This window comes from Octopus bimaculoides, chromosome 5 (assembly GCF_046866305.1).
Source record: "Octopus bimaculoides isolate indiv1 chromosome 5, ASM4686630v1, whole genome shotgun sequence".
Taxonomy (NCBI): Eukaryota; Metazoa; Mollusca; class Cephalopoda; order Octopoda; family Octopodidae; genus Octopus; species Octopus bimaculoides.
Genome location: NC_142932.1, coordinates 66,324,342 through 66,348,751, shown reverse-complemented (window position 1 = coordinate 66,348,751; position 24,410 = coordinate 66,324,342). Strand labels below are relative to the sequence as shown.

At 38.6% G+C, this 24,410-nt stretch overlaps 2 protein-coding genes across 3 annotated transcripts in view; one reads left to right on the top strand and one right to left on the bottom strand.

Annotated features, from left to right (window-relative positions):
* The window catches only part of LOC106878674 (uncharacterized), a 133,683-nt gene that overhangs the window by 64,528 nt on the left and 44,745 nt on the right, over positions 1–24,410 (bottom strand). For both annotated transcript variants that reach the window (XM_014927959.3, XM_089352360.1), the window contains exons 3-5: positions 18,507–18,682; positions 16,982–17,156; positions 490–677 (exon numbers count right to left, since the gene is read on the bottom strand). In XM_014927959.3, coding sequence (XP_014783445.3) covers positions 490–677; positions 16,982–17,156; positions 18,507–18,682 — 539 coding nt within the window. The remainder of the gene's footprint in view (positions 1–489; positions 678–16,981; positions 17,157–18,506; positions 18,683–24,410) is intronic.
* Positions 552–4,480, top strand: LOC149135575 (uncharacterized). The gene is made up of 2 exons (XM_089352361.1): positions 552–672; positions 3,620–4,480. The coding sequence occupies exon 2, from the start codon at positions 3,629–3,631 to the stop codon at positions 4,331–4,333; it is 705 nt and encodes a 234-aa protein (XP_089208487.1). The 5' UTR covers positions 552–672; positions 3,620–3,628; the 3' UTR covers positions 4,334–4,480.

The following is a 24,410-nucleotide window of genomic DNA, read 5'->3' as shown; positions in this document are numbered from 1 at the left end:
CCCTGAACAATTTCTTCCTTGTGTAGAATCAATGACGATTTTTCACCTCTTTCATTCTCCACCCTGTATTCATTATAAGCTGCATTACATAACCTCATTGTATCTCTCACATAAAATTAGTAATTCTTTGATAAAATGTACATATCCAGGAATGTAAGACACTTTGGAGATCAAGCTAAGAAATGAAGGTTAATGTAAATATTACAAAAATCTTCCATCCTTGAAGATGGGCTTTAAAAGTTCAATTAATTATAATCTTAAATTCTTTGACATAATGTAAAAAACTATAATTTAGTACTTTAATTGAAAACAAGATTATCAGAAAATTCCAAACATTTGTTAGAGATTTTAGTCTAATGGCATCACAGGAATCTTCAGGATATTTGAATGTTGGAATTGAACTTTTAGGTGTTTATCTCTGGTCTAAACTATTTCCTCTGTTTTCATACTCTGAGCCCAATAAAAACATAATAAATATTTAAAAAATACCTGTAATGAAGAAGCAAGAGAGGAGTTGATAGGTTTTACTTCTTGAATCTTTAGAGGTGGGCGTCGGAAGCATTTAAAGAAGATAAACAGAACACACCACATGAAAAGGAGAACTACAGCAACTGATCCAAGAACAACTCCAATGATCCAGTTCTCAGAATATTTTCCATCAGGAGTTTTAAGGTAGGCTGTAAACAATAATAGATTAATGTTAAATTTATGGATCTTCTCTTCAAAAAGATACTTGTTGCTGTCCCTCTATCATATTTTCACTTCCCTCAATACTATCCCCCCACTCAGTTGATGGGTCATGTCTTGCAAGTTACTTAGTAACCTTACTAATAAAAGTGTCATGAAAAAAAGTACCCAGTTCACTCTGTAAAATGGTTGACATTAGGAAAGGCATCCAGCAGTTCTCATCAGTTCCTTCATGGTTTGACAGAAGCTAGTTAACCAAAGGACTGTATCATGCTCTTTTGCCTACTTCAGCATGGTTACTACCGCTGAATACTGTTTCTAATGCTTTACAGAGAGTACTGGGAGACTTTTACCAACACCTGTAAGATCATCAAGTAATATACAAGACAAAGATAAATACTCTTCAACTGAGGGAGTAGTAGTATTGAGAGAGGTGGCTTCTAGCCAGGTGATGAGAGGTTGAGCAATAATAGAGAGACAGATGCTATAGATGCAATACATGGCTACCCCAGTCAGAGAAGAGAGAGAGAGTGAATGGTGGTGAAGGTGTGCCACACCATACCCTCAAGGTACAAGGAGGTGAATTTAAGTGGAGTAGTACAGAGGATTAGGCAGAGTCAGCAAGTAAAGAATTCATGAGAGTAAAAGATATAGGGGATGGAAGGGGAGTGCAGTAAATGGTGAACATGGGTATATAGGGAAGTGTCAGGATAGCAATGATATAGCTGGCAAAGTGAGGACAGGAGAGATATATGACAAAGTGGTGTTGGGGAGCAGGGGGTGAGGTAGAAAGACAGTAGTGCATGATGAGATGTAGTTTAGTTTATTGTGGGAGGGGAGAGATTAATGTAACATGGTGGAAAGCACATAATACACAGCTAAGGTACAAATTAACAACTTCCCTACATACAAAATTTATACTGGTATCACAGAAAACAGTTTCAAAACAAGGCTTAACTCACACAGAAGTTCCTTCAAATATCCTGAAAACAGGAGAACGAGCCTAGCTAAGCACATATGGCAATTAAAAGAAGTTGGCTCTACCCCTTTTAAGATATATTGGTCTATTTTAGAGAAAGCTAACTCATACAGGCATGGTTTATACTGAAATTTTATGAGATGTTCGTTGTGCTTGAGTGAAAAGCATTTTATATCATTCCAAGACAAATCTCATTGAAATACAAAACAGAACTCCTCAACTTCTGCAGACGCACATCTGGGTATCTTATATACTGCGATATATATATATATATATATATATTGATAGAAATGGCAAGACAACAAAAGAATGAAAGAGACCTTGATATTATGTAAATAGAGGAATTTATCTGTAAATATATGTGACAATTAAACGGTAGCCATGATAAAACTCTGAGTTTTGGATGTCAGGGCGGAAACCCACGCCGGCATCTCTTCAGTTATCGGGCCATCGAAAAAATGCTATGAAAATGACCGTTAAAACAAAGGGAAATTACTGTGTGATTGACCGTTATTAAGACAAAAGAGCTATTAGAATGACCGCTAAGTAAGGGGAGGGAGTAAAGGCAAAGGAGTAAAAATGTTCATAGTAATTGCGTAAGCGTGCATGTCCATACATACACATGCACGCCCACACACCCACGTACATGCACCTATGTGTATATACTCATCCACCTTCGCTTGAAACACACACATGCTCACCCACACATTCACCAAAAAATATACACATACACGCTCGCACACACACGCATGCACAAAAAAGGTTCATACACACGTCTATATACGCACATGCACAAGAAAAAACAGGGCTAAAGACAAAATACAGAAAAATATGTAAAAAAAAGTGTAAAAAATAAGCAATAAGAGTAAAACACGTCTATATACGCACATACTCGCATGCACACACACACACACACACACACACACGTCTATATACACACATACCCGCACACATGTGCACATCCACATGCACACACATCCATATGCGCGCACAAAAAATTCCATGTATACGTCTATATACGCACAGGAAAAATGCAGGGCGGAACGTAGAAAACAAAAAAATTATGTGTAAAAAAATATATGAACAATAAAACTATAAACCAATATCTCTATAAATATGTAAAAAAATATATAAAAAATATATAAGAAATATAAGTAAAAAGTATTGAGATAAAAAGCTTGTATGTAGACACAATATAGATAGCAAGTCCTATCTGTAATCTCGAGGGACCAAAAAACGTAACAAATATTTAGCCACATGTGGACATGATCCAAAAAGTTCCGTTACCTTTAATCCCTCCCCTTACTTAGCAGTCATTCTAATAGCCCTTTTGTTTTAATAATGGTCAATCACACAGTAATTTCCCTTTGCTTTAACGGTCATTTCCATAGCATTTTTTTCGATGGTCTGATAACTGAAGAAATGCCGGCGTGGGTTTCCGCCCCGACATCTGAAACTCAGAGTTTTATCGTGGCTACTGAATAATTGTCACATATTATAAAGAATAAAAAGTTTTGAATGGTACAACAATGCACTATAATACAAAAAAAATGGACTCTATACCTGTTGTAATTTAGTTATCTATAGTCCGATGATATTTCGGAATACAATTCCTTCTTCAGATATTCTTAGATACTTCATCTGCACTGTTGTACCATTCAAAACTTTTTATTCTTTACAAACAATACACAATGCTTCAAGCGAACTACAATACTCTCCTGTCACATATTATATTTATTTATATATATATATATCAATCGTCGTCATCGTCCGCTTTCCATACTGGCATGGTATATATACACATATATGAGGGATACTGAAAAGTTCTTGGCTTCAAGGGTATCACAAAAGAGTAGAGCTGTTACCGTTATGAGGGGAGGAGGGTAGGACAACTATTTAGAAGATATGCAAAAAATCATTATGGTATACAATATATCTTTCTCTTTTTTGCAGATTTAATGTATGATGGCAGATCTTACAGTAAATTTTGGTAAAACTGAAGCTCAGGTAGTCATGAAGTTCCTTTTCACAAGGCAAAAGAGCAGCAGAAATCTAAAGCAAGATGAAGGAAGTCTTGAAGGCTGCTACTCATCTTACTCCTCATTGAAAATCTGGGTGTCAAGGTTTGGGACTAGTCATTCCGAGGTCACAGATGAACCCTGGTCAAGACAGCCAACTCCTGCAACCACAGAGGACAAAGCCAATGCTGTGCACATGATTCTCAAGGACTGCTGGATTTCAACTAAAGTCATAGCTGAGACACTGGGGATTTCCCACAAAAGAGTTGGCTGCATCATCCACAACATTCTGGACATGAGAAAGCTTTCCATAAAATGGGTGCTGAAATACCTCAACACAGATCAGAAGTGCATCAGAGTGATGACATCAAAGGCAATTTGGGATCAGTTTGCAGCAGGAGAGGCTGATTTTATAACTTGTTTAGTCACCATGAATGAAACTTGTCTTCATCATTATGATCATTATGACCAAACAGCACTCAATGGAGTGATGCCACAGTTGTTCACTGCCTCCCAAGAAGTTTCAGACAAGAATTCAGCTGAAAAGATTTTGGCTTCAGTGTTCTGGGACAAAGACAGAAGACGCCTCATAAAATACCTGTCAAAGGGTCACACCATCAACATAGAATATTACATCTCTGTTGGATGAAGTGCAAGAAGCTTTGAAGCAGAAATGCCACAGAAAGCAAAGTCATGGTGTCCTGTTTTTGCAGGACAATGCACCAGCACACACACCACATGAAACTCTATGAAAAATTGGTTTCGAATTGGTAGACCAACTACCTTACTTGATCTCCTCCAACTATTACCTCCAAACTTGTCCCCCTCAAACTATCACCCCATTCCACAATGGAAAAAACATTTCAAGGGAATGAAATTTCACCCTGATTTGGAAGTGATTGCTGCTACAGAGGCCTAGTTGGAGGCCCAACCTTCCAAGTTCTTTTTATAGGGCTTAGAAAAACTGAAGGACTACTGCAATAAGTGTTTGAATCTGAGAGAGGAATATGTTGAATGAAATCATAATTAACTGATCCAAAGACAGGAACTTTTCAGCACCCATTGTGTGTGTGTGTGTGTGTGTGTGTATCATCATCATCGTCATTGTTTAACATTCGCTTTCCATGCTAGCATGGGTTGGACGATTTGACTGAGGACTGGTGAACCAGGTGGCTACACCAGGCTCCAATCTGATTTGGCAGAGTTTCTACAGCTGGATGCCCTTCCTAACGCCAACCACTCCGAGAGAGTGTAGTAGGTGCTTTTACGTGCCACCGGCACAAAGGCCAGTCAGGCAGTACTGGCAACGGCCACGCTCAGAATGGTGTATTTTATGTGCCACCTGCACAGGAGTCAGTCCAGCGGCACTGGCAACGAACCTCGCTCAAATGTCTTTTCATGTGCCAGGAAGGCAACGCTGGTAATGATCAGTCACAAGTCATTGCCTCGGTGAGGCTTAATGTTTGAAGGTCGTGCTTCACCACCTCATCCCGGGTCTTCCTGGGTATATATATATATATATATATATATATATATATATATATATATATACACATCTATATATATACACATATATCATTATTAATAAATTATAGGGTAGCAAAAAAAATTTTAGAAATTTTATTTACCACCAGTGGTCTAGCGAGAGTAAAAAAACAGTCAATAGACTATGTATTAATCATTTAAAATGCAGAGATGCCTTTAATAGGACATCTAGTCGCTAGAAATAGCAGCAAAAGACTACATACCACAAAAAAAAAAATTAGGGATAATTTCGAAAGGAAATGAAAAATAAAAACTTTTTACCAATCTATATTCTGTACCATGGTTTCAAGTCAATTTTAGTAAGATAAAGATTATATATCTTACAAGGTCGGACTATCGTCAGCAGAAATGACCAGACAACATATGAAGCACGAGTCAATAAGCAGCATGGTTCGTGTTCCTATGTCTAATTTTTCAAAATAAATATATTTTGAAAAATTAGAACACGAACCATGGCTACTGTTGCTTAGTGAGTGGGATTGACTCAGTGCACAGCCTTTCCTCACTTAAAAAAAAAATCTTCTTGCAGAGGCACTGCACGATAACAACATGGATTGATTGATTAATCAATTAACTAATTGATGATTGTTGATAAGCAGCATGGTTCGTGTTCCTATGTCTAATTTTTCAAAATAAATATATTTTGAAAAATTAGAACACGAACCATGCTGCTTATTGACTCGTGCTTCATATGTTGTCTGGTCATTTCTGCTGACGATAGTCCGACCTTGTAAGATATATAATCTTTATCTTACTAAAATTAACTTGAAACCATGGTACAGAATATAGATTGGTAAAAGTTTTTATTTTTCATTTCCTTTCGAAATTATCCCTAATTTTTTGTGGTATGTAGTCTTTTGCTGCTATTTCTAGCAAGTAGATGTCCTATTAAAGGCATCTCTGCATTTTAAATGAATATATACACATATATATATATATATATGTATGTATGTATGTATGTACATACATACGTATGAACGTATGTATGTACATACGTAAACCCAGTACAACCTGTTGCATGGTCGGGCTGTCGGCGACTAAACTGGCAAGCCCACCAAGTTTCCTTGGTGAGGAGGGTGTTTATTGGACACCCTGCGGGATGAAAAACAAAACCCGTCAAAGGGCGGAGGAACTCTTGCGAGTCAACGGCCATCCAATATGTGTGTAGTTATGTATTTACTCTATATCCCCGCTTTTTTCTCACTAATTTTAGATATTGTAAATTTTTACAGTTTGCTCATTATATATATAAATTTTTAAAAAATAAAAAAAGGAGAAAAAAAAACATTTTATGTATATTTTTATAGTTTGCTCATATTTTTTGTAAATATTTATAGTTTGCTCATTATATAGATTTTTTCATGTATTCCATATCGCCATATCGTATATTTTATGTATATATTGTATATCAACTTCCCCCCCCACCACAGCTTGAGGCTGTTTTTATTTTTTTTATCCAGCTTAATGCTGTTTTTTGCGCGGGGACATAGAAATAATCGGACTGAATACCCAATCACGCGGTTAAACCATTGGGAGTAAAGGACCCCTAGCCCTTGTTAGGGCATCCTTCTAGGAGAAGGCAACTCAGGCAACTGGGATAACTCCGATATAAAACCTGCAGCTCAGTGGTTACCGATGATGTTGAATTGTTCTTCTTTTCGAGTTATGGCTACTGTTGCTTAGTGAGTGGGATTGACTCAGTGCACAGCCTTTCCTCACTTTAAAAAAAAATCTTCTTGCACAGGCACTGCACGATAACAACATGGATTGATTGATTAATCAATTAACTAATTGATGATTGTTGATAGTGCTGTGGGTCTCAACCTTAAAAAGCAAACAATCAATGATGTACCAAAACAGTAAAAAAATAAATGGCAGTAAGGACTCTGGAACCACATCAGATGAAAGAGTCTGGCCCGGCAGGGTATCCAGAGCATCACAGTCTGAACCCGGCCCTCATCAAAATACTGAATATTGGCTGTTGGAATGTACAGACACTGCTTGACCACAAGTCCTCAGAATGTCCTGAACACAGGACTGCTCTTGTTGCGAAGGAGCTTCGACACTATGATCTTGATATCGTTGCTTTGTCTGAGACGAGACTGGCTGGAGATGGTCGTCTTACAGAATCTTGTGGAAGATATACATTCTTTGGAGGAAAGGGAGAGATGAAGAGCTTAGAGGAGAGGCTGGAGTGGCATTTGCTGTTAAGACTACTCTTGTGGACATGTTGGAAGAATTCCCAGTCGGGATTAATGAGCGGCTTATGTCCATGAGAATTCCTTTGGTTAAAGGAAATTATGTGACCTTGGTGAGTGTGTATGCTCCAACTATGTGCTCTACTAATGACGAAAAAGTTTCTTTCTACCATGCTTTGAAGGGCATTATAAGAAACATCCCTAGGGCAGACAAAGTCATCGTACTAGGTGACTTTAATGCTAGAGTGGGTAGGGATTTTAACACATGGACTGTAATTGGAAAGCATGGGGTGGGAAAGTGTAATAGTAATGGTATGCTTCTGCTGCAGATGTGCGAGGAGCTGCGTCTGTGTGTTACCAATACCATGTTTCAGCAAAAGAATAAGTTTAAGACCACATGGATGCACCATGCATCTAAAGAATGGCATATTCTGGATTACATCCTTGTTAGGATGCGTGACAGATGTGATGTGCGGTGTGTTCGTGTTCTTCGTGGGGCTGAGTGTTGGACTGACCACCGCCTGGTACGTGCAAAAGTCAAATTAATCACAAAACATAAAATCCGGGCTGCAGGTATTACCCTGCCTAAAAGACTGAATGTTGCTCGTCTTAGTTGTAATGGTGTGAAGAGAACTTTACGAGAGGAAATGAATGTTGCAGATTTTGGGGAAGATTGGTCGACCCTCAAAAAGTCAGTTTATGATATAGGCAGGAAAGTTCTGGGATTGATACAAAGAAAGCATCAAGATTAGTTTAAAGAAAATGATGAACATATTGATGATTTATTGGCTGTTAAAAGACTACTTTATCACGCTATTTGTCAGCAAAGCCACAGGAGAGAGATGTAATACATAGGGAACTCAAGGATGTGAAATGAAGGATACCTGGTGGAGTAAGAAGAGTGATGAGATACAGGCGGCACCAGATTCCAATAACACAAAGCTGTTATATGGTCTCTTGTGAGAGGTTTATGGACTGACTTCTTCTCTGATGACACCATTTCGAAGCAGGGATAGTAAAGAACTTCTTCGTGATTCACAAGGAATTCTGCAAAGGTGGCAAGAACACTTTGATGAACTCTTGAATCAGCAGTCTAGTTAGTGAGGATGTTCTCAATCGCATCCCTGAATTACCTGTGAGAGAAGCTCTTGCAGAGTTACCTATGTTGGAAGAAGTCGCGGTGGCTGTCTCAAGGATGAATAATGGGAGGTCTCCAGGTATGGATGGCATTCAGGCAGAGTTATTGCAGCATGGTGGTGAGAAACTTCTACAGCAACTTCACTCCTTGTTTGACAGGATATGGGATAGTGAATCTGTACCTGACGACTTGAGAGATACAGTAATGGTGGTCTTATATAAGGGAAAGGGCAACAGGAATGATTGTGGTAACTACAGGGGAATATCATTGCTTTCTGTCGTAGGAAAGGTTTTATGCAGGGTACCTCTGGACCGTCTGCTGAAACACGTTACAGTTTGTGTTCTTCCAGAAAGTCAATCTGGTTTTCGTGTGGGACGTGGCACTGCCGATGTGATCTTCTCAGCTAGACAGCTTCAGGAAAAGTGTGTGGAACAGGGTCTCGATTTATATCAGGTTTTTGTCGATCTGTCAAAGGCCTTTGATACAGTTAATAGAAAAGCACTATGGAAAGTCCTCCAGAAACTTGGTTGTCCTGAAAAGTTCCTTGCTGTGGTTAGGTCTTTTCATGAAGACATGAAGGGTAGGGTTAATGTTAGAGGTAAAATGTCGGAGCCCATCTTAATACAAAATGGAGTGAAGCAAGGGGATATTCTGGCACCGACTCTATTCGCCATATATTTCGCGATGGTTTTCTGTATTGCATTCAGAAATTGTAGATATGGTGTTTACATCCATTATCGAACCTCTGGCAACATATTTAATATCAGACGCTTTGCTGCAAAAACAAAAGTATTTACCTCTATCATAAGAGACCTTTTGTATGCAGATGATTGTGATCTAGTGGCGCACACAGAGATTGATATGCAACACATTTTGAATGCATTCTCTGATGCTTGCACTGCCTTAGGAATGACAGTCAATCTCAAGAAAACTGTTGTCATGTACCAATCTGCCCCTGGTAAGCAGTATATTGAACCAAATATCTATGTGTATGGTAAAAGACTTGGTGTAGTCGATCAGTTTGTCTACCTGGGAAGCACTGTTAATAGATATGGCAATTTGGACAATGAAATTCCATACAGAATTAGGAAAGCAAGTGATGCTTTCGGAAGGCTAGAAAGGCATCTCTGGGGTCGGCAAGACATATGCAGGAAGACAAAGATAAAGATGTACAAGGTGTGTGTACTCTCTTCTCTTCTATATGCCTGCGAGACCTGGGTCACGTATCAATACCACCTTAAACAACTGGATCATTTCCATCAGATGTGTCTCAGACGGATCTATGGCATTAAGAGGGAGGACCGCATCAGTGATCTTGAGATATTGGAAAGCTCTTGGTGTGAAAGTATAGAAGCTCTTGTGTTGAAGCAAAGGCTCAGATGGAGTGGTCATCTGGTCAGGATGAAAGATTCAAGGATGCCAAAACAACTCTTTTATGGAGAGTTAGGTAAAGGAGAATGACCTCCACATAAATCAAAAAAGAGATATAAAGACTTGCTGAAGGTTTCCTTGAGAGATGCCAACATCTCTCCTAGCACATGGGAAGGCATAGCTATTGACCGTGGCAGGTGGAGAAGGATTGTGCATGAGGGAACAACTACTTTTGAGAAATCACGAATTGCACATGAGAATTTAAGGAGGGATGTCAGGAAGGGCATTGTTGTTGCACTTCCAGATGGTAAGGGTCTTTCTATGACACTGACATGCAGTGTCTGTACAAGACCGTGCCTCAGTAAAGCTGGATTCATAAGTCATCTTCGTAGTCATAAAGCAAGACCAATGATTGACTACCAGGCTGCTGGTGATGATGCTACACACCATACTAGTCATGTCTGTCGGGCATGTGGATGGAGTGTGATTCAGCAGGAGGACTTAAATGACACGCAAAGGTACAACAACAGCCAGCTATTGCCAGTAAAGCTTTTGGATGTCAACTATGTGCAAGACATTGTAGATCTTTGGCTGGGCTAAAAAGTCACATTCAATCACAGCACCGTTAAGCTTCGTGCAATGGCCATACTCGATAACGAGGGGGCAGCCATCATGTACATATGTACATATGTATGTACGTATGCACATATGTATGCATGTATTTGTATATGTAAGTACACATGCACACACACACAGATACATATATGTATATATATATTTTATGGAATCAAGGTTCACTCAATACTCGGAAGTCTTGGACTTGTGAAGGAGAGAAAAGATGTTGCCAGAAAATTGTCAGAAGCTGCCAAGAAAGCAGATCATTACATCTGGCTTGAAATAGAGGACAAATGATGCAGCAAAAATGAGCAATGAAAATGGTAGAAACAGCTGGGCCAGAGTTACAAACTTTTGACTCAGCAAAGCTTATGATGAGTGTGGAAGTTTTGTCACCTACATCAGTGGGTGGCCCCAGGCAGTTCTGGTGTCGTGATGGACGGGGCTGAAACATTACAAAGCTGCTTTACTATCTGATGAGACATCAGCTCCTGAATTCAGAGATGGAGTACAGCAGCATGCTCAGCACTCAGCTGTTTTAACATCTTCTTGTCAAGTTTGCTCAGACATTTTTAACCTGCACACACCATCCATCTCAGTCCTACATTAGTTAATGGAGGTCTTCAGAGAGGTATCAAGTGTATCTGGTGAGTTGAACTACATACATTGTGTTTGGACAACCAGCTCAAGTACCAACATGTTTTGGCATCCATAGCTGTAGGTGACTTGCAAGCTCTTTTTTAGCTTGCCAGCATATCCTGCAAAGTGCAAGCACCTTTCCCTTATAATGTTGGAAACATACAGCTGTTTCTTGGTGGGATGAGTTCTCCAAGATATGTTTAAGACTGTTCTTAACATTCAGGTGTAAGTTTCATCTAAACTGCATACCAGAATTTTGATAAGCAACCAGGCTCCAAATAAAAGGACTGACTCATCCATTGCTCAGAAAAATTTCCTCTTAAGGTTGTATGACAAGTTTGATTTCCAGATAACATCCAGTTTGTTTAGGGCCAACCATGCTTTAGCTGTCTGAGGTTTTATGTCCTTATTAGTTGAGGTTGCAGAACTGAGGTACATAAAATCATCAACTTGACAGATGGGATCTCCGCTGATGTTGGTGATGGGTCCTTGTTGATTGAGAGCAATGAGTTTGATTTTACTAAAATTAACAAGTAGTTCAATATCATGTGCAGCTAATTCTAGATTATGAAGTAATTGGATGGAGTCTGATATTGTGTCAAGGCTAAATCATTGGCATAGTCTACATCAGTTATTTTTTGAGCTGGATGTCCAATCAATCTTCTTTTTGCGAGTGTGAAATTAAGACTATTTAGATTGTCAAGTGATGTTCCGAGGACATAATCCAAAGAGATCACAAAGAGAAAAGATACCAATGTGTCCCCTTGCAGTACTCTGGCTCTGATATCAAAGAAACTTGTATCTCCATCTGGGGATCCTACCAAAGGTTTATGCTGTTATAGAGCATCATAATTGCTGCCGTTGTTTCCTTGGGGATACCTTAGGTCAGTAGTAGTTCTTCCATTTTACCACAGTGGATAGAATAAAAAACTTTTGAGAAATCAACACATAGTAATACTGCTTCGAGATTTCTGAATTCTACTCCATCCAGTAGATGATGAACTGTAAGTATTTGTCTGATAGCTGACCTATTTTTTCTGAAGCCATTTTGATTTCTTCTCAAAACTTTCTCAATTTTTGCAGTGATTGCTGTAAGAGTGATGCCTCGGCAGTTCATTGTGAGACCCAAATCACCTTTCTTTGGAAATGGAAGTATGCAGCTTTCTGTCTATTTATCAATGTTGCCACCATTATAGACTGTATTGCAGAAGCCTGACAGAATATCACTGAATTCTCCTGTTTTCTAGATTTCAGGCAGAATGTTATCCAGTCCAGCAGCCTTTTAGTTTTTAGGGCTTTTAAGGACTTCTTTCAATCTGTCAATGTTATGATATCACCAGTTATGATATCACCAGTTATGATATCAACAGTGTGGTCAATAATTGATGTTACATCTATATCAGAAACTGAGGATATATTCCCAAGCAAATTTTGAAAATGATCCTTCCACTTTTCTAAACATTCCTGAAGATTTTTAGCCTTCATTTTTAACTTACTGGAGTCTTTGAGTTTGCTTATTTCGTTTACTATTTTCCAGGGTAGTGATGTCTGCTTGTTTACAACAGCATGTTTAATTTAATTTATTTTACTTTGGATGTAGTTTCATTGTTGAAATTGATATAGGTCTACTAGTTCATCCTGTAGCTTTTAGAAATTGGCTTCATTTGAGGGGATTAGATGTATAATTTTAGCTTGGGCCACTTCTTTGAAGTGTTTTATCTTGTTTATTATCTCTTGGTTAGCCCTGGGGATACATTTATTAGTTCTGGATTTTATGGGTATGATCTCTTTTGCAACCTCTGTACTGGATGTTACAAAATTATTGAATGTTATATTGGAGGAATTTCCTTCATTTTCATTTTGTAGCAGCTCAAATCTGTTTCTAACTGATATAATGTATTGGTTGCAGATTTCTCTGTTGTTTGTTAAAACTGACCAGTCATGTGAGCCTGATTTGGTTTCGTTAGCTCTAAGGCTTATGTGAAATTTCAGTGTGATAATTTTGTGGTAGCTGCTCACTCCTTCAAAGGTATTGTAAGGTTCAGTGTTTAAGGTGCTATTCATCCATTTCTTATTGATTAGCATGTAATTTAGTTGGGCATTTCAAACATGAGCATAGGTAGATGTATATAGTTTAGAGGGTTTCTTTTAGAATTTGACTTTTAGACATACTAACTGATTTGCAAAAATAAATTCATTTAGATATAAGCCATTTCTGTTCATGGTTGCATGGAATGAATATTTATGGGCTACAGGTTTTTCAATATGAGCATTCAAATCACCTTCAATTGTGAGAGCACTGCACTTTGGTATTTGTCTAAACTGATATGGAGAAAGCCTAATAAAATTGGAAACCTCTTTGTCCACTGTGTTTGTTGGTGAATAATAAGATATGAGTGATGTTTCTGGATTTCCTTAAAAAGACATTGTTTTTATTCTTGCATGAATTCTCATTCTGCTGTTTAAAGATTTGAGGGTAGGCAGGTTTAGCAGCATGCCTACACCACCAAAGGTACAATTGGTAGTTCTTCCAAGCTGAAGCTGAGAAGAAAGTCCAGCTGCTACCAGCAACATGGTATTTCAGCTCAACATTATCGTGATAAAGCCTGTGTTCTTGCTCACAAATAGCATCAATTTTGTACTTGATGACTGAGGCAACAAGTTCTGGGAGTTGATTTAGTTTTTTGAAAATGTGCACACTAAAGGTGGAAACAAGTGTACTTTGCTTGCACTTCAGAAATTATTTTGTGTTTGTGTCTGTAGCTGATTTTTTGAACACTAAGCCAGAGCCAGGACTACAGCAGAAAGTGCTCCTTGTTTGACTGCATGACAAGCGATGCAGGATAAATTTCTTAAGTTAATGTGAGTCATAGAATGTCTTTCAATTACTAATTTCTCATCTACAGTTACAGGTCTTATAAACAATTGCAGTGTCAATCAAACTGACAGTTTTCACAGACTAAGATTCATAAAAGTGTAATTTGTTCCACAAAGTGGGAAGAAATCCAAATGGAAAGTCTTTTTTTATGCTTTGTATTTCATTCCCTACTATCATCCTCCATTCCAATGATAGTGGCATTTCTGCTCTTTGCAAGGCTTCAGGATTTCACCGTGACCCAGGCAGGGTGGCTAAGAGCTGCTATGTCTTGCCAAAGGGCAACCCTTGATTTTTTCCAGGACTGCTTTTTGAGCATTCACAGCTAACCTGTATATCTATAGGCCATTTCCCTATCCACAAGCTGAGGACCTGATGGATGAAAGTTTCCATCACCCACACCACAAATGTCTACTCTAAATTTATACAGGTACATATATTAACATAGATACAAATACATATGTGTATATATATATAAATATATATATATGTATATATATATACATCGTCATCATCGTTTAACATCCGCTTTCCATGCTAGCATGGGTTGGACGATTTGACTGAGGACTGGTGAACAAGGTGGCTACACCAGGCTCCAATCTGATCTGGCAGAGTTTCTACAGCTGGATGCCCTTCCTAACGCCAACCACTCCGAGAGAGTGTAGTAGGTGTTTTTACATGCCACCAGCACGAAGGCCAGTCAGGCAGTACTGGCAATGGCCACGCTCAAAATGGTGTATTTTATGTGCCTCCTGAACAGGAGTCAGTCCAGCGGCACTGGCAACGACCTCGCTCGAATGTTTTTTCATGTGCCAGGAAGGCGATGCTGGTAACGATCATGCTCAAATGGTGCTATTTACGTGTCACTGGCACGAAAGCCAGACAGCTGCTCTGGCAACGATCACGCTCGGGCAGTGCTCTTAGTGCTCCACTGGTACAGGTGCCATCACAATTTCGCTTTCACTTGCCCCAACAGGTCTTCGCAAGCCGAGTTTAGTGTCCAATGAAGGAGACGTTGGCATGGGTGCCAGTCGTCGAATTTAGTTCGATTTCGATTTCACTTGCTTCAACAGGTCTTCGCAGGCGGGGTTTAGTGTCCAATTAAGGAAAGGTACGCATAAGTGGGCTGGCTACACCCCTGGCAGAGGCCTTCGATTATGGTCTCACTTGGCTTGCCGGGTCTTCTCATGCACAGCATATTTCCAAAGGTCTTGGTCAGAAGTCATTGCCTCGGTGAGGCCTAATGTTTGAAGGTCGTGCTTCATCACCTCAGCCCAGGTCTTCCTGGGTCTACCTCTTCCACAGGTTCCCTCAACCGCTAGGGTGTAGCACTTTTTCACACAGCTATCCTCATCCATTCTCGCCACATGACTATACCAGCGCAATCGTCTCTCTTCCACACCACAACTCATGCTTCTTAGGTTCAATTTTTCTCTCAAGGGACTTACACTCTATCAAGTATGCACACTGACATTACTCATCCATTGGAGCATACTGGCTTCATTCCTTGCAAGCTTACGCATGTCATCAGCAGTCACGGCCCATGTTTCACTGCCATGTAGCATGGCTGTTCGTACACATGTGTCATATAGCCTTTTACTCTGAGTGAGAGGCCCTTTGTCACCAGCAGAGGTAAGAGCTCTCTGAACTTTGCCCAGGCTATTCTTATTTTAGCAGTGCACCTACACTTTCAATGCACCCTCCCCCACTTCTAACTTGGTCACCTAGATAGCGGAAGCTATCAACTACTTCTAGTTTTTCTCCCTGGAATCTGGCAGAAGTTGTTCTCTGCACATTTTCAGTGTTTATTGCCCCTGAGCATCTGCCACATACAAAAACTAACTTCCTAGTTAACCTTCCTTTGATATTGCTGCACCTCTTATGTGTCCATAGCTTACGCTGGGTACATCTTATAGAGTTTCTTCCTATGCCTTTTCTACAGATTGAGCAGGGCCATCTACCTGAAGGGGTTTGTGTTTTGTCTACCTTCCTACTTATTAGGACTTTGGTTTTAGCTAAGTTGACTCTAAGGCCCTTCGATTCTAGTCCTTGCTTCCACACCTGAAATTTCTCCTCTAGTTCTGATAGTGACTCAGCAATTAGCGCAACGTCATCAGCATAGAGGAGCTCCCCGGGGCATCCTGTCTTGAATTCCTGTGTTATTGCCTGGAGGACTATGATAAATAGGAAGGGGCTGAGGACTAAACCTTGGTGGACCCCTACCTCTACCCGGAATTCTTCACCGTACTCGTTGCCAACCCTCAACTTACTGACAGCGTCTCTGTACATGGCTCGCACAGCTCTCACTAACCATTCTTCTATCCCTAGTTTCCTCATTGACCACCATATATATATGCATCTGCATATGTGTATATATACACACACACACACACACACACACACACATAGATATTCACACAGACAACTTCTTCATTTATTTAATCCTTTTGCTGTCCTTATAATTCCTCCCCTTCCTTCTCACTGTTTTTTTTTTTTTGTCTACCACTAAGGCTTATCTATTGTTTATTACTGCAAATGGTAACTCTGAGTAATTAAACCTGGTTTTCTAATCCCTATATCTTTTAGTAGAAAAGGCTATATCATGACCCTTTATAGGACTTCCCACTTTAATAAAAGAAGGAACGTCAGTATCTTCAAACAGATGACCCAACACAAATGCTTGGAACATTTAACATCTGTTAAAAGCACCTTGGAACCAGGTGGTGATAAACTGGATAATGGATTAATTTCTTCACATCATAGGTGTTTATTGTATCATTAAAATGTTTTCCTGCTATTTCAAATATTGGGATGGGAAAGCTTTTTATGGACAACTTAATGTATTCATGTATTACTTATAAACTATGAATATTTTCTGTATGAAAATCTACCAAACCAAACTTCAAACTGACTTACCTTCTGCTCTAAGAACAACAACATGATTGAGATAAATAGCAAGTTCTTGAAGTTGGATAAGATTCATGTGTTTTATGGCATCCTTAGCTGGAACTGGTCTGCCATTTTTCTCCATATAATACACCAAACTTACATTCTTGGAGGTTCTGTGATTAGAGTGCACAATTTTCATTATCTGAAAGACATCACACAATGGTTTACATTGGCATTGTAATCTTCAAATGTTTTATCATTTGTATATCACCTCTAACATCTCCAAGGTAATAGAGACAGCCATTAACAATGACAATCTCCAACACTTTGGATATCTCTCTCTCCTCATTGACCCCCAAGTACAGCTTCCACAGAGCCAGATCCACTGGAGACCTACTTTCTTATGTCACTCACCAGAAGGCTCTTGCTTTGAAAGATAATTTCTGACATGCAAATCTCCTGGCAAAATGCTAAAATACAGACTCCACCCAACCCTCATTTCTTGGATTGGCAGCATCCTACTAAATCACACTCTCACGTCATGTTTAAACAGAGTTTTTTCTGCCCCACTCTCAATCAACTCTGGTGTTCCCCAGGGCTTAGTTTTGTCCTCTACTCTCTTCCTTTAATATATCAGTGATCTATTTTCCACCACATCCAACAATGTCTGTTCAAATGCAGATGACACAACCCTTCATTCCTTCCTCATTTTCCTGACCATGTACCATCCAAATGCAATCAACATGTTACATGCCAAACTGGCATTGATTCCATTACTGGACACATCTTCCAGTCGAGCTTTACTAACTTTTAACAGCAAAAGTACTCAAACACTACTCATATCAAGAAAAGACCACCACACCTGCCCCACCTAAACATGTAATCACCCAGTTAGATCCCTCATAGTCACTTCAAATGCTGTTCCTCACTATCACTAAAGATCTTCTTGGAGAAAAAACATCCTTAATATAGCTGGGACCAAATCTCAGAAAAAAGCCTCTTGACTGATTGAGATGAAATCATTTACAGACAGGATCTTGCCTCAGGCCCATAGGCATGCTATATCTTCTTTCTCTCTTTTCTATCATTGTTATCATGGTCTCCTGCTACTTTCCTATTACTCTGTTTCTCTTCCATTACTCTCTCTCTTCTATCATCCTCTCAGTCATGTAACTTGTATTTAATATCCTCACTAACAAGTATGATGTAGCTGTCTACCTCCCTCTTTCTCTCAACTTCTCTCTCATGGCTCTCTTCCATTACTCTGTCTTCCATCATCTTCTTGCTTCTATTACTTTAACCCTCTTCTATCAGCTTCTCTTCCTCTCTCCCAGTTGTGTGAAATAGAAGGAACAAACAAATAACACAGGGAACAGGAAATTCTTTAATCTTGTCAGAAATTAATGGAATTTACTATCCATAAAATTACTGAAATTTTTAAAATATCATGATAAAAAGAAACTATAAAATTAGTTAGTAAAACTATAAAATTAGTTAGTAAAACAGATGAATTAGTACAGCAGATTAAAGCAATTACTTTAACAGAACTCACCTGTAAAGCAATGTCTTCTACAACAGCAAAACGTTTTTTCCGAAGAGGACGGTAAGTTCCATTCATGATGCGTTGACCTCTTTTGTATGCTTCAGCATAACTTCTGGCTAAACGTTCTTCCATGTCATGTTTGAATTCAAATGAATTTACATCGATATCGCTTCTAACTTTAATGACTGTAACAGAAATTATTGCATCATAATAATTAACTGTCAAATTATCCATAATTTTACAGAAATCTATCTATCTATTAATAGGAAGATAGACAGATAGACATCATCATCATCATCATAATCATCATCATTTAACATCAGTTTTCCATGATGTTATCAGTAGGACAGTTTGACAAGATCTGACAAGCTCCAACGGCTGTTTTGACATGATTTCTAGAGCTGAATCTCCTTCCTTATGTGAACCACTTACGGTGTCTACTGGGTACTTTCTTCATGATACTGGTACTAGTGAGGTCCCCAGGTAAGTTGCAAGACAAGAAAAGAACAGGGTCCCTTGACTGAGTGGGGGTGTATCTGAGAGGAAGGAAGATGGCATTATGCCAGGTTTTAAAAGACTAAAGTATGAGAGACAAAACCATGTGTTTTACTATAGAGATACATGGCTACCCCACATTATATAAGATAAGTGGGAGTAGCTGGAAAATAAGATAAAGATAGTGTTGATGAAGTTGCCTACACATATTCTCATACATAAGTGAGTATGAAAGAGAATACAGACAGTGGATATGAAGGAAAAAGAGAGTAATTTCACAAAGGAATGTGGAATTAGAGCAAGGAGGACTCAGTGAAACAATCCAGTTTGGTAAAGAAAGAAAAGGACATTTCTGGGACAACGTACTAAGGGCTGAAGAGCAAATCTGTGACTGGTGCAAGGTCCTAGCCAGACTGAGGGTAATTTGGTGGTGAAACTGTGATGTAGTCAAAGTTACAAAAGTGAAAAGACAGGCCTAGAAATACTAGGAAAAGGGTGACTGCAGAGAATTATATCAGGTGGTTAGAAGAGAAGCTAGGCTACAAGTGTTTACATAGCAAGGGCAGAAGCAGAAAGGAAGAGGTCTGCCAAAGTTCTATAGCATGAGGTTTTCCAGATTGCCAAACAGTGTATCAGAGAGAATCAAGATTATTGTGGGTGAGAAGTATGAGTGGCTGGATAATAGTACACTTGCATAATGTACAGTCATTTAAATTCTGAACTTCACCAGCAATAATTGAGTGAGGGGCATCACGAGATGAAATAGACTTTACTTTAATATTTGAAACTATTATCTGAAGCATGATTATCGGTCCCAATCTTCTTATGCTCTTTATAATTTTCATCTGTTTGAAGTCTCACCTTGCACGCATGATTTTCACACCTCCAGTATATCTTCAGTCCATCTGTATTCCGTTTATTTTTTGTGTATATATAATCTTCTTGATTGACCACTTTAATTTTTCCTTTTTCTAAAGTTATGATCTTGCAGGTAGCTATGTTGATGAGTAGGTATATTCAATAAATTTAATTCAATTTGCTTGAAAATCTTTGTTCATAAACTGTTCAGCGCAGATACTTGAGAGAGAGAGGGGGAGGGAGGGGGGTTAAAGAAAAGCAAAATATATCTAAAACTGTCCAACGACAATTTACAAAATAACTGGGGACAAATTGTCCTAGCACCTATAATACATTGAAACTATGCAACAGTTTGGCTGTAGTAAGTTAAAGACAAGCTTGTACGCAAGCAAGCACACAAACAAAACTGGCATAACTACAGATGTGTACCCCCCACTGACTTTGTTGCCTCACAACTTCCAGAAAAATGAATACTTTTTAACAAAATTTTCAACAAATATTGCTTAAATTCTGTGGATTCAGAGTATATAGGGATTTATGGAAAAGAACTTTTTCTATGGGGTAGGGAGAGGAGTTTTGGAAAATTCACACAATCCGACTTTTTTCCCCTCTTAACTTTCAGGAAGATGGATATCTTTTAATGAAATTTTATACAAATACCTTTCAAATAAGTTGGATCTACTCCATTTTGATGGGAATTTTTCCCATTCTTTTTAACCACAGCCTTTGAAATGAGGTGGGCAGGGAACATCTTTTTATGAAAAAAAAGTTTAAAAAATTTTTTTTCTACAACCACCCACCCTCATCATCCCACTCCAGACCAATTTTGGCCAATTTTTTTTGTCCTTCAAAACCATGGGCGGAGCCTTTTTGGTAAGAAAAATATAATATTGTTAATATTTTCAGAGGAAAAAGTGAGTGATTTAAGTGAGTTTTGGCAGTTGTTTCTAGCACAGCCCAAGACAACCATCTTCGTTTCTTTCTCACTCTTGAATGTATTGATGTTTTTCAATATTTTTCTCCCCATAAATACATTTATATGCTATGAAAAAAAAAATTTGAAAAATTATGATTTCTTTTTTTTTTTTGTAACCCTACACCCTGCCCCCAATTGTTTCTGTTTATAAATTAAAATATTGGAGAGCCTGAGAAGGTCATTGCTGGCATTTACCCACAGTGATATGTAAACGATAATTAATTTTAATAACATACTTTTCCATTAGAAAATGTTTTTTCTTACATGCACACATGGCTTCACTTGAAGGTAGGGATAAAAATTAAAGTTATAATTTTTTTTTGTTTTTTTGTTGCTTATATTCCGCCAACAGACCACACATGTGTTATTTCAGCATCATCATTCCATAAAATGTGTTTAATGGGAGAAAAATATTGAGAAAACATCAAGACAGGTGAGAATGAAAATGGAGGGTGGTTTGAGATGTGCTAGAAACAAAAGCCAAATCTCCCTTGAATTGTACACCTTTTCCTCTGAAAATATTTACAACTTTTTTTTCTTTTACTAAAAAGGCTCCTCCCATGGTTTTTGAGTTTAAAAAAATATAAGCCAAAATCACTTTGCAGTGGGATGGCAAGGAATTTCAAAAATTTTCAAAACTTTTTTTCATAAAACATACTCACCATCATTTCAAAGGCTGTGGTGAAATTAAAAAAAATGGGAAAACTCCCCATTCCAACTTATTTGGTCTTCCATTTTTTCAAAAGTCCTCTCCCCACTCCCTTGGAAAAAAATTTCCCCACAAATTTCTTTATAATTGTAATCTATGTTGTTTGAAAGGTATTTGTATAAAATTTCATTAAAAGAAATCCATTTTCCTAAAAATCATGAAGGAAAAAAGTTGGATTATGTGAATTTTCCAAAACTCCTTTCCCCACCCCCTCAGAAAAATTCTTTCCCATAAATCTCTATATACACTGAATTCACAGCATCTAAGCAGTATTTGTTAAAAATTTTGTTAAGAAGTATCATTTTTCTGGAAGTTATGAGGCAACAAAGTCGGTGGGGTGCACATCTGTAGTTATGCCAACAAAACTATCTCGGTGTTCACAGTAAAGGGTAATAACTCCAGGTTCCACTGCTTAAATTTGTGGAAGCCATGATCCGATTTACACGAAACTTGTTTTATTCCATTTGTATTCACATTTCAGGGGTACTTTACTTTCAGAGTATTTTCCCATTATGTGCTGGTTTGGCTGTATTAAATTACAGACAAGATCGCAAGCAAGTAATCACAGTTTTAGTAGTACATAGATGAGATGCAGTTTGGTTTTGTATTAGGGAGAATTAATACTGATGGTATTTTCTTAGTAAGGGAGCTAGAGGAGAAAAATTTAGCTAAAAATAAAGCATTGTATTTGGCATTTGTTGATCTGGAGAAAGCCTTTGACAGAGCTCCTTGCTTTCTAATCTGCTGGTCTCTAAGGAAGCTAGGGGTAAGAACAATATAACCATGTACAGTAGTACTGTCAGTAAGGTGAGTAAGAATAAGTACAGCAGTGAAGTTAGAGTACAGCTAGGAGTTCACCAAGGTTCATTTCTCAGTCCCCTCCTATTTATCATAGTCCTCCAGGCTATAACAGAAGGATTTAAGACTGGTTTCTTAGAAACTATGCTAATAACCCACTCTTATAGCAGAATCTGTAATAGACTTAAAGAAATTCCAGGTGTGGAAGCAAAACTTGGAATCAAAGGCCCTTATAGTTTAACTTGGCAAAGACTAAAGTTCTAGAGAGCAGGAAAACAGACAGGATTCTACTCCCATCAGATAAATGGCGTTGCTCAATATGTAGGAAAGGTGTAGGCTGGAATTTTTTATGCTCTACCCAGTGCAAGCTATGGACACACAAGACATGCTGTAGAATCACAGGAAGATGTGCAAGCACTAAATGCACATGGGAAATATATTTCTTTGAATGTTCAAGAAACTCAATAGAGAAAGTAGATAGTTTTTGTTACTGAGGTGATCTAATTAGCAGTGGAAGACGTTCTGAAAGTACAGTTGCTAGAATAAGAATAGATGGAGAAAGTTCAGAGAGCAATTACTTCTATTGGCAACAAAAGATTTACCTCTCAGAGTGAAAGGCAGAGTGTTTGATGCTTGCCTACAAAGAGTAACATTGCATGATAGTGAGATATGGGCCCTGAATTCAGAGGACATGGAAAAGCTAGAAAGGAATACAGCTGGATGCATTAGTGTGCATGGATAACAAAGTACAAATATATTGAGAGAAAAATTAGGTATAAGTGGAATCAGATATAGCATTGCAAGAGAAAAAACTGTGATGATTTGGTCATGTGATGCATATAGGTAAGGACAGTTGTATTAAGTGCTGATTACTTAAAACACCCATCCTTCCCTCAGCCACAGTCTTCTAACTAAGCCACTGTTCAGAGCAGAATCAGCACATATTTCATTTCCACCTTTTATGCTAGCAGATATCATTTTTGTTCCCCTGGAACACCTTCCTATAAACATCCATCCTTCTATCTTATTGTCATCCCTTCTCCCACTATTTTTCACCAATTTCTCCCATTCTATGTCTTCAGTAATCACTCTCTCTCTCCAAAGTCCACCACAACTTTAACATCTTTCCCATCTACTATCATTCACAATCACTCATTACAGCCACCCTTATATACTGCAGACCTCCATTTCTGTCACTGTACTTCCTCCCCCACCCCCACACACTTACACTATGTATGTCTTCTTTTTACTTTCTGACCTATCAACAGGTTTATGATACTGTTAAGTAGCCTTTCTGTGTTGTCATTTGTGTCACTTCCTTCCACTCCAAACACCTTTAGCTATTTGTCACTCTCCTTCCACTCTTTTCATACACACACACACACACACACACACATATATATATATATATATATATATATATATGTGTAGCAATAACGGCAGTAATAGTAGTAGTAGTTACGAAGAAGACAACCCCAGAGGGGCCAACAACAGGAATACTAACCTCCTTGACACTCAATTCTCCAACATACATGACAAAACTTATGATATGAGCCGGGTATACCCGACAACATTACCCTTTAACAAAAGAGTCTGCATCCCTAGACATACTCATGACCACATGGAAGCACAGTTCACTATAGCTAGGACAAAACTTAGACAGATTTTAGAAATATACACTAAGAGACAGAGACAGAATAAGACAGAGGCCCAACAACTTGGGAATATACCCGCAAGTGGCCTACACAAGCTCATGCAGCGCACGAAAAATGGAGAAGTGGTATGCCTTCCCACAGATAAGTCCGGCAGAATGTCAATAGACAGCCTGCCGAACTATATCCAGGCAATGCAACCTCACATCGCCAATACGAAGGTAACAACCTTACAGGCGCATGAGGAAAGAGAAAAAGTCCTCAATGCCCACATGATGATGTGGACAATTGTTCTTAGACCCCAGAAGCGCACAGCCAACAACTTCCAAGCCTGGAACAATGATATCCCGATGCTGTATGGGCTCCGTAAGGACTACAAAGTAACAACTAATACTGTAGTGGGACCACCAACAAGACCAGTCTGT

Excerpts from the sequence above, each read along its gene's own strand:
- LOC149135575 (XM_089352361.1), top strand. The coding sequence starts at position 3,629 with ATGATGGCAGATCTTACAGTAAATTTTGGTAAAACTGAAGCTCAGGTA.